Source organism: Pecten maximus, chromosome 4 (genome assembly GCF_902652985.1).
Source record: "Pecten maximus chromosome 4, xPecMax1.1, whole genome shotgun sequence".
In the NCBI taxonomy this organism is placed as follows: Eukaryota; Metazoa; Mollusca; class Bivalvia; order Pectinida; family Pectinidae; genus Pecten; species Pecten maximus.
Genome location: NC_047018.1, coordinates 3,387,200 through 3,399,835, shown reverse-complemented (window position 1 = coordinate 3,399,835; position 12,636 = coordinate 3,387,200). Strand labels below are relative to the sequence as shown.

The 12,636-nt window shown below is 34.5% G+C and overlaps 1 protein-coding gene across 1 annotated transcript in view; it reads right to left on the bottom strand.

Moving 5' to 3' along the window:
• Positions 1-1,537: 1,537 nt before the first annotated feature.
• Positions 1,538-12,636, bottom strand: part of LOC117324984 (dystrophin-like) — a 32,497-nt gene continuing 21,398 nt past the window's right edge. The window contains exons 14-17 of the mRNA XM_033880835.1: positions 12,142-12,224; positions 6,855-7,008; positions 4,969-5,530; positions 1,538-3,743 (exon numbers count right to left, since the gene is read on the bottom strand). Of these exons, the coding sequence (XP_033736726.1) occupies positions 3,619-3,743; positions 4,969-5,530; positions 6,855-7,008; positions 12,142-12,224 (924 nt within the window). The 3' untranslated portion in view covers positions 1,538-3,618. The remainder of the gene's footprint in view (positions 3,744-4,968; positions 5,531-6,854; positions 7,009-12,141; positions 12,225-12,636) is intronic.

Here is a 12,636-nt window from a genome sequence, read left to right as displayed (position 1 = left end):
AACACAAAAAACAAATTGAAAGTACATAATTATTGCACCAAAAATTTAATGGCCAAAAAAAGAAAAAAGCAATATTGCAGAGAGATCATTACCAAATTAATTCTGTATAATATCTATATCAACCACAACATTTATAATAAACTATATAACAGGAACAGACTTTAAAGTAGGCCGACAACCAGTAATCACAGGCCAAACTGAACAACATCTAAACATGCACCAGGCAGTGAATCTAATTATACAAATACTATGTATACTAGTGTAAAAGGCAATTATATCAGGGTTTTACAGGGATATCAATGTCTCTTCAAACAATCCCACTCTTTAATCACATGGGCATCCATAGCTCATGACAAATGCTGGACTTTTCCTTTAAGCATTTTATATTGAGTAGGAAAAAGTATCTTCCATAAGAATACCAGATTTCTGTTGGGGAAAATCTGTTCAAAACAAGTACAATGAACAATAATATGGCAAGTGGTATAAGGCAGTATTTGCTATTGTGTATTTGTACTCCTAGTAGTGGGATCAACAAAGAAAGGGATTTCAGCTGTATTTGCATCTGAACAGAAAAATCATTGGCAGATATCAATGCAGTAAATAGAAGGAACTGTCCTGATTGGTGAATACAAGTCATATCATCACTAGTAAGCACAGATGACAAGTTGTTTTTTTTTATCAAATTGATAATTTCTGATATTGGTAATAAATTTCCTGTATGCTGTATGTCTCTCCACATGTAAGAGTGACAATAATCTGCCAACAGTAATAGATTGTAATTGACTTGTACTCAGATTTACAATAATCTGCCAACAGTAATAGATTGTAATTGACTTGTACTAAGATTTACAATAATCTGCCAACAGTAATAGATTGTAATTGACTTGTACTCAGATTTACAATAATCTGCCAACAGTAATAGATTGTAATTGACTTGTACTAAGATTTACAATAATCTGCCAACAGTAATAGATTGTAATGACTTGTACTAAGATTTTATCCAGTGATGGAGTATAACTTTCAATACTCTTATCGGACTTCTCATACAAAAAAATATTTTTGTTCTGAAAAAATGTGGTGAGTAGAACAAATGTCTTAGGGCCCTACTAACTGAAACACAATACAGTACTAGATTTTCCACAATAATAAATGATGTACACAACAAAATGGGGAAATGGTTACAATATAAATACAATGTAACAGCACCAATATCGCTTGTATCATTTGAAATACAAGACATAACTTTTAACATACAAATATATAAACAGGAATACCAAATAAATATTCTTATTATTCCTTATATACTGGATATAATCTTATGATATTTCAACTATTTTACTATTATAGACAATGCCATAGTGGGGGTCAACACTTATTACTTATGCCTGGTCCCAACAAAGGCTCAATGAATGGTTGAAATATGATTGACTTGTTTGGATGAGAAGGCACTTATCATTTTGACCTTTTTGGTTGAGATCTATAATATAAATCTATATAATCCATGTGTATATACGGGACAAAGAAGTTGGCGTGGGAAACATAGCGTTCCATCATAGAACATAGTTCTGTACATGTCTCGCTAGCATCCGCCTTTGGCCTCACGCTAGCCGAAGTGTTCATGGTTGTTTATAACTACTATATATATTACTCTTGCTGTATATTATCTCTAGTACTGTTTATATATCATGTGATTGTATTTGTGTCTTGATGAAGGGGGCGAATTGCCTCGAAAATTTGACATCTTCCATTGTCCACACTATTGGAATTACTTCTTTGTCCCATATCAACATTTCAAGTAATTTGTATCCTGCAGACTTACGTTCACAAGGAACCAGTGTTATCTGGAAAATTACTGTTTATATTACTACTTAGACCCATAATATATATGTATATATATACTGGTACATTTGTGATTATAAAGTCATGCATATTGTAATAGGGGACTCTGGAACAGACATTGTATATTGCCTGGTTTATGACCTTTGTGTTTATGACCTGTGCTATATGTAGATCATGATAGCATGTTCATACCCAGCAAGCAGTTACATGGTTATAGTTTAGGGAATTAAACCATCACCAAGTTATAAAGAAATTCTCCATGGGTAGGCCCGGTCTGTGGTAGTATGAGTTGGTTTGGTTTAGTGTTGTTTAATGTCAACAAGATTAGGAGCAGTTGTCCGAAGAATTTGTCATGGACAGATGGACCAGATGATTCAAGTTTCCCGAAAAAGCACCACAAAACTATGACAATATATTCAGAAAGAAATGGGGAAATATTTCAAGATTTGTTAAATCCTACAGATCACAATATAAAGTTTACTAAATTAATGTCAAATCCTGTAACAGTTATGAAATGTTTCAATAAAAATTCATCCCACAAAACATCATTCAATGCATATACAGAATGTACAAACAACAATTTTTTTTTATATGAAAATGTTAGATATTCTACAATTATTCAGAAGTTATGAATTGGTATTTAAAAACTGCTTTCAATCCAGAATATCACAAATGTATATATCTATTTCTGACAAATTAAATAAACATATATATATATCATAATTACATTGTATGTACAATTTGTTTGTATTTGAGATTTATTTTGCATATGGCAATCATTGTGTCAAGGACTGACACACGAACACAATTTCGGTTTTTACATATAATGCATACACATCTTTCAGCATTTCAGTAATGAACACAAACTGGACTATGGACATATTTTCAACATCATATAAATGTTCCTCAAAGTACCCAAAACATGACATTGATCAATACAAATCAGTCATTCACACTGTTCTACAAAAATATAACCATCTCAGTGAACACTGAAATGAAAAATGAGTGAGAACATAATACAAAAAATGTTGTCTGTTCATTCTCGTGCGAAATATTTCAAAATGGTTTCTTGAGAATCTGAAGTAGGTTTAAGAATATAAATTTACACACCAATATTTGTCATGATGTAGAAAGTAGATTATCATAGCAAAAAATTTCATTAAAGAAGTTCATCAGTCTATGTAAATCTTCTTAGGTAAGTGACATGTAAATAAATGGTATATACATGTATACGTGTTCATATTTTAAAAAGAAATTTAATTCTAATTCAGCAAAAATATACATAACAGGTATTCAAACAACATTGGCATAGTCAGACAGAGCTGTACAAAATATGTTAAAGCATGGCACCATATTAGCTGACCGCCCTTTGACTACGGGGACTTAGTACTGGACTCAAAACACACTGAATGAATTAAGTCTTATCTGAAAGGGACTTTAAAAAAAAATCTTAAGTGTATATGAGTAATGGTGAATAAATATAGCAAAAAACTACAAACCTTGGCAGTATATTTGAAAATAAAAATGTTAATTTAAAGGAGTTACTGGTAAGTGATATATAGTCATGTTAATACAAATCAGGTACACAAATTATTACTGTAAGGCTCTGTAAATAAACTGGCCATTCGTCCAAATGTATACTGTTGATATTAAATATGGCACACTTACATGATCATGAGACAAAAGCTCTCTTTACTCACAACTAAAGCTTTCAAACATTTTAAATCTGTGAGATAATGACATGCACTAACCAAATGTTGTTAAGAATGGGATGTAAAGCTAATACTGGTAAAATGGGATGATAGCCTCACTGAACAGGTCGGACGTCACAGTTCCCATAGTTGAAGCAGCTTGAAGCATTTCCTCATGGTCATTCATTGTTCCAGCATTTGACATGGAGTAGGCTGTAAAACAACATTACACAGTAAATACATAGTCACAACACAGCCTAAACTGGGGAGGCAAAATTAGGGTTTCCTAAAGGAAAACTGAATCAGGATCACTCAACATAACAGGTACCTATACTTACCTGAATATGAAACTACAGGTAACTATTCACCTTAATATGAGACTATGGGTAACTATTTACCTGAATATGAGACTACAGGTAACTACTCACCTGAATATGAGACTACAGGTAACTACTTACCTGAAAATGTGACTACAAGTAACTACTCACCTTAATATGAGACTACAGGTAACTATGAGACTACAGGTAACTATTTACCTGAATATGAGACTACAGGTAACTACTCACCTTAATATGAGACTACAGGTAACTATGAGACTACAGGTAACTATTTACCTGAATATGAGACTATGGGTAACTATTTACCAGAATATGAGACTACAGGTAACTACTCACCTGAATATGAGACTACAAGTAACTACTCACCTTAATATGAGACTACAGGTAACTACTTACCTGAATATGAGACTACAGGTAACTATTTACCTGAATATGAGACTACAGGTAACTATTTACCTGAATATGAGACTACAGGTAACTATTTACCTTAATATGAGACTACAAGTAACTATTCACTTTAATACAAGACTACAGGTAACTATGAGACTACAGGTAACTATTTACCTGAATATGAGACTACAGGTAACTATTTACCTTAATATGAGACTACAGGTAACTATGAGACTACAGGTAACTATTTACCTTAATATGAGACTACAGGTAACTATGAGACTACAGGTAACTATGAGACTACAGGTAACTATTCACTTTAATATGAGACTATGGGTAACTACTTACCAGAATACAAGACTACAGGTAACTATACTTACCAGAATACAAGACTACAGGTAACTACTTACCTGAATACAAGACTACAGGTAACTACTTACCAGAATAAAAGACTACAGGTAACTACTTACCAGAATATGAGACTACAGGTAACTACTTACCAGAATACAAGACTACAGGTAACTACTTACCAGAATACAAGACTACAGGTAACTACTTACCTGAATACAAGACTACAGGTAACTACTTACCAGAATAAAAGACTACAGGTAACTACTTACCAGAATAAAAGACTACAGGTAACTACTTACCAGAATAAAAGACTACAGGTAACTACTTACCAGAATACAAGACTACAGGTAACTACTTACCAGAATAGGAAAGGTTACTGGGAAATATTTTGTCCACCATCTGCATCTGATCAGCATCCTCCTCCTCCAAATAGGCTCTACTGTTGGCAAAGGAGGGAAGAGTGAAGTGAGAAGGGCTGACATCTAGGTTGTCCAGACTGTCAAGGCCTGTTCTCTCTCGCCTGTCTATGTAGCTAGGAGCTCCTTCTGATGCCCGGGGTGTGAAATGACTCTCGCCTGGAGACAGGTCTTGGCGGAAACGTGAGGAATATTCATAGGAGTAGGGGGAGGTAACACTGGTTATCTGAGGACTGACTGAAGGAGAGGTGCTGTCATGTCTAGAGGACAAGCTGTTGCTGTGAGAGGAAGGGTTATAGCTATTGCTGTGAGGGGAAGGCGCATAAGTGTTACTCTCAGGGGGCGAGTTATAGCGATGGGAGGAATACAGATAACTGGTTTCCTCATGTGTCAGGTTCCTGCTGTCTGCAAGTGGGCGAGAAATTCTGCTGTCATCATAGCTGGGACTTGGTACATTGCCTGTCTGTAGTCCGTAAGTGTTCTCCAGCGATGACAGTGGCTTTTCCTGCAAATACACAGACACTGCTGCCTGATCAAGGTTTCAACAGAAGATGCAGTATCATTTAAATTAAAAGGTGCATCTTTTTTATTTCCTGGCTGCTTGTGAAGTGTATGTTCCATGTCAGTTTTACAACATTAAACAATTTTTATCTTGAATAATTCTTGTTGATTATATAAAAAAAATGCAGATTCATTATTTACTGTTCACACTGTGAAATAACTTCCGAAGGATTTTCCCAGTAATACATCTTACCAATAGGAGGACGAAAGGAATTTCTACAGTGACTTTAGAAGTGATTTCATTCATACAGTACCATACTGTTAATCATTTATATTTTGTGTGCGATTTATTTTCGGGTTGATATGCAAGGAGAGTCAATTGTTAAATCAAATCCTTTGCAATTATTTGTACTAAAATAACACCTTTAGATAGTAGCTATGCTAGCGGTAACTGTATTTCTGGAGTCCTCCTGTAGGATTTGCATTTTACCTCAAAATGTTTAGGTTGTCAAAGTAAGCAGTTTCATCACGACAAGTTAAGGTTATCAAAGTGAGCAGTTTCATCACGACATGCTTAAGTTATCAAAGTGAGCAGTTTCATCACGACATGCTTAAGTCATCAAAGTTAGCAGTTTCATCACGACATGTTTAGGTTGTCAAAGTGAGCAGTTTCATCACGACATGTTTAGGTTGTCAAAGTGAGCAGTTTCATCACAATATGTTTAATTTATCAAAGTTAGCAGTTTCATCACGACATGCTTAAGTTATCAAAGTGAGCAGTTTCATCACAACATGTTTAGGTTATCAAAGTGAGCAGTTTCATCACGATATGGTTAGGTTGTCAAAGTGAGCAGTTTCATCACGACATCTTAAGGTTATAAAAGTGAGCAGTTTCATCACAACATGTTTAGGTTATCAAAGTGAGCAGTTTCATCACGACATGCTTAAGTTATCAAAGTGAGCAGTTTCATCACAACATGTTTAGGTTATCAAAGTGAGCAGTTTCATCACGATATGTTTAGGTTGTCAAAGTGAGCAGTTTCATCACAATATGTTTAGGTTGTCAAAGTGAGCAGTTTCATCACGACATCTTAAGGTTATAAAAGTGAGCAGTTTCATCACAACATGTTAAGGTTATCAAAGTGAGCAGTTTCATCACGACATGTTTAGGTATTCTAGATGTAGCCTGCACATGGACAGATAGGTTTATAAACCAATACAGTGAAACCTGTCCAATCGGACACCTGAGTTTATCGACATCCTGTCACATCCGACACTGTCCAGATCACTCCCTCATGGTGTCAGATAAAACAGGTTTATAAACATACCTTTACAATAGTAAGGCCACTACTGTGCCTACGATTCTTGTCCAACACAGATTTGACCTTGAACTTTATTTTCTTTGCTGGGTTCTCTCCCCCTGACATGTTACTCTCTGTGTCAGAGGACTCACGGACATCTTTAAGTTCACGGTGAAGTTGTCTACAAAAGATAGACAGTCATACAGATATGAATCACCTGTATTAGTCGTCATACACATACAAATCACCTGTATAAGTAGCCATACAGATACAAATCACCTGTATTAGTAGTCATACAGATACAAATCACCTGTATTAGTAGTCATACAGATATGAATCATCAGTATTAGTAGTCATACAGATACAAATCACCTGTATTAGTAGTCATACAGATATGAATCATCGGTATTAGTCGTCATACAAATACAAATCACCAGTATTAGTCGTCATACAGATACAAGTCACCTGTATTAGTAGTCATACAGATACAAATCACCTGTATTAGTAGTCATACAGATACAAATCACCTGTATTAGTAGTCATACAGATACAAATCACCTGTATTAGTAGTCATACAGATACAAATTACCTGTATTAGTAGTCATAGATACAAATCACCGGTATTAGTAGTCATACAGATACAAATCACCTGTATTAGTAGTCATACAGATACAAATCACCTGTATTAGTAGTCATACAGATACAAATCACCTGTATTAGTCGTCATACAGATACAAATCACCTGTATTAGTAGTCATACAGATACAAATCACCTGTATTAGTAGTCATACAGATACAAATCACCTGTATTAGTCGTCATACAGATATAAATCACCTGTATTAGTAGTCATACAGATACAAATCACCTGTATTAGTAGTCATACAGATACAAATCACCTGTATTAGTAGTGATACACATACAATTCACCTGTATTAGTAGTCATACAGATACAAATCACCTGTATTAGTCGTCATACAGATACAAACCACCTGTATTAGTAGTCATACAGATACAAATCACTGGTATTAGTAGTCATACAGATACAAATCACCTGTATAAGTAGTCATACAGATACAAATCACCTGTATTAGTAGTCATACAGATACAAATCACCTGTATTAGTCGTCATACACATACAAATCACCTGTATTAGTAGTCATACACATACAAATCACCTGTATTAGTAGTCATACAGATACAAACCACCTGTATTAGTAGTCATACAGATACAAATCACTGGTATTAGTAGTCATACAGATACAAATCACCTGTATTAGTAGTCATACACATACAAATCACCTGTATTAGTAGTCATACAGATACAAATCACCTGTATTAGTAGTCATAGATACAGATCACCTGTATTAGTAGTCATACAGATACGAATAATCGGTATTAGTAGTCATACAGATACAAATCACCTGTATTAGTAGTCATACACATACAAATCACCTGTATTAGTAGTCATACAGATACAAATCACCTGTATTAGTAGTCATAGATACAGATCACCTGTATTAGTAGTCATACAGATACGAATAATCGGTATTAGTAGTCATACAGATACAAATCACCGGTATTAGTAGTCATACAGATACAAATCACCTGTATTAGTAGTCATACAGATACAAATCACCTGTATTAGTAGTGATACACATACAATTCACCTGTATTAGTCGTCATACAGATACAAATCACCTGTATTAGTCGTCATACAGATACAAACCACCTGTATTAGTAGTCATACAGATACAAATCACCTGTATTAGTAGTCATACAGATACAAATCACCTGTATTAGTAGTCATACAGATACAAATCACCTGTATTAGTAGTCATACAGATACAAATCACCTGTATTAGTAGTCATAGATACAGATCACCTGTATTAGTAGTCATACAGATACGAATCATCGGTATTAGTAGTCATACAGATACAAATCACCTGTATTAGTAGTCATACAGATACAAATCACCTGTATTAGTAGTCATACAGATACAAATCACCTGTATTAGTAGTCATAGATACAGATCACCTGTATTAGTAGTCATACAGATATGAATCATCGGTATTAGTAGTCATACAGATACAAATCACCGGTATTAGTAGTCATACAGATACAAATTACCTGTATTAGTAGTCATACAGATACAAATTACCTGTATTAGTAGTCATAGATACAAATCACCTGTATTAGTAGTCATACAGATACAAATCACCTGTATTAGTAGTCATACAGATACAAATCACCTGTATTAGTAGTCATACAGATACAAATTACCTGTATTAGTAGTCATAGATACAAATCACCGGTATTAGTAGTCATACAGATACAAATCACCTGTATTAGTAGTCATACAGATACAAATCACCTGTATTAGAAGTCATACAGATACAAACCACCTGTATTAGTCGTCATACAGATACAAATCACCTGTATTAGTAGTCATACAGATACAAATCACCTGTATTAGTAGTCATACAGATACAAATCACCTGTATTAGTCGTCATACAGATATAAATCACCTGTATTAGTAGTCATACAGATACAAATCACCTGTATTAGTAGTCATACAGATACAAATCACCTGTATTAGTAGTGATACACATACAATTCACCTGTATTAGTAGTCATACAGATACAAATCACCTGTATTAGTCGTCATACAGATACAAACCACCTGTATTAGTAGTCATACAGATACAAATCACTGGTATTAGTAGTCATACAGATACAAATCACCTGTATTAGTAGTCATACACATACAAATCACCTGTATTAGTAGTCATACACATACAAATCACCTGTATTAGTAGTCATACAGATACAAACCACCTGTATTAGTAGTCATACAGATACAAATCACTGGTATTAGTAGTCATACAGATACAAATCACCTGTATTAGTAGTCATACACATACAAATCACCTGTATTAGTAGTCATACAGATACAAATCACCTGTATTAGTAGTCATAGATACAGATCACCTGTATTAGTAGTCATACAGATACGAATAATCGGTATTAGTAGTCATACAGATACAAATCACCTGTATTAGTAGTCATACACATACAAATCACCTGTATTAGTAGTCATACAGATACAAATCACCTGTATTAGTAGTCATAGATACAGATCACCTGTATTAGTAGTCATACAGATACGAATAATCGGTATTAGTAGTCATACAGATACAAATCACCGGTATTAGTAGTCATACAGATACAAATCACCTGTATTAGTAGTCATACAGATACAAATCACCTGTATTAGTAGTGATACACATACAATTCACCTGTATTAGTCGTCATACAGATACAAATCACCTGTATTAGTCGTCATACAGATACAAACCACCTGTATTAGTAGTCATACAGATACAAATCACCTGTATTAGTAGTCATACAGATACAAATCACCTGTATTAGTAGTCATACAGATACAAATCACCTGTATTAGTAGTCATACAGATACAAATCACCTGTATTAGTAGTCATAGATACAGATCACCTGTATTAGTAGTCATACAGATACGAATCATCGGTATTAGTAGTCATACAGATACAAATCACCTGTATTAGTAGTCATACAGATACAAATCACCTGTATTAGTAGTCATACAGATACAAATCACCTGTATTAGTAGTCATAGATACAGATCACCTGTATTAGTAGTCATACAGATATGAATCATCGGTATTAGTAGTCATACAGATACAAATCACCGGTATTAGTAGTCATACAGATACAAATCACCTGTATTAGTAGTCATACAGATACAAACCACCTGTATTAGTAGTCATACAGATACAAATCACCTGTATTAGTAGTCATACAGATACAGATACAAACCACCTGTATTAGTAGTCATACAGATACAAACCACCTGTATTAGTCGTCATACAGATACAAATCACCTGTATTAGTAGTCATACAGATACAAATCACCTGTATTAGTAGTCATAGATACAAACCACCTGTATTAGTAGTCATACACATACAAATCACCTGTATTAGTCGTCATACAGATACAAATCACCTGTATTAGTAGTCATAGATACAAACCACCTGTATTAGTAGTCATACACATACAAATCACCTGTATTAGTAGTCATACAGATACAAATCACCTGTATTATTAGTCATAGATACAAATCACCTGTATTAGTAGTCATACAGATACAAATCACCTGTATTAGTAGTCATACAGATACAAATCACCTGTATTAGTAGTCATACAGATACAAATCACCTGTATTAGTCATCATACAGATACAAATCACCTGTATTAGTAGTCATACAGATACAAATCACCTGTATTAGTAGTCATACAGATACAAATCACCTGTATTAGTCACCATACAGATACAAATCACCGGTATTAGTAGTCATACAGATACAAATCACCTGTATTAGTAGTCATACACATACAAATCACCTGTATTAGTAGTCATACACATACAAATCACCTGTATTAGTAGTCATACACATACAAATCACCTGTATTAGTAGTCATACAGATACAAATCACCTGTATTAGTAGTCATATATATACAAATCACCTGTATTAGTAGTCATACAGATACAAATCACCTGTATTAGTAGTCATACAGATACAAATCACCTGTATTATTAGTCATACAGATACAAATCACCTGTATTATTAGTCATACAGTTACAAATCACCTGTATTAGTAGTCATACAGATACATATCACCTGTATTATTAGTCATACAGATATAAATCACCTGTATTAGTAGTCATACAGAACAAACCACCTGTATTAGTCGTCATACACATACAAATCACCTGTATTAGTAGTCATACAGATACAAACCACCTGTATTAGTCGTCATACACATACAAATCACCTGTATAAGTCGTCATACAGATACAAACCACCTGTAATAGTACATATACTAAATAATATTATCATTCAACATATAACATTAGAAGTATATGGAGCATTACTTAAAACTTGAACATAACTTCTGTATGACCTCCATTGGCATTGCTATTCTGATGATCCAGGATCATAGATTTCTGAACAAATTAAACCTGTGCTGGCAGGTTTAGTACATTAGATGATGGAACATTTTTGTATTAATGTATTATAAGCACCCTAGGGTTATCAAGTCACTATAAGTAACAAGACTGACATGGCAGTGTCTGGGCTGCCAATGCTAACACCATGTTAGGTAATATTGTAATGCCAAAACCAATGTGTGAAACTGCAATAAATCTGTCACTTATCATCAGATATATGTCAAACAATTAATAGCCCAGTTCAACAGGATATGTTGTCTTTACCTGTTCTCCTCCTCCAATTCTTTTATCACTCGTTCCAACTCATCCCTTTGTCTCTTCAAATCATCCACCTCCACTACATTCTCCTGAAAACAAAAGTTTAATATGATAAACACAATTTAAGACATTTACATTTAGACCCTTATCCTGGCCCCTACCTTGTCAGACGAGTTACTGATGTTGGGGACTGACCTTACATAGTTGACATTTAGACCCTATCCTGGCCCCTACCTTGTTGTCAGACGAGTTACTGATGTTGGGGAGTGACCTTACATAGTTGACATTTAGACCCTTTCTTAATACCTACCTTGTTGTCAGACGAATTACTGATGTTGGGGACCGACCTTATATAGTTGACATTTAGACCCTGTCTTGGCCCCTACCTTGTTGTCAGATGAGTTACTGATGTTGGGGACCGACCTTACATAGTTGACATTTAGACCCTGTCCTGGCCCCTACCTTGACAGACGAGTTACTGATGTTGATGTTGGGGACTGA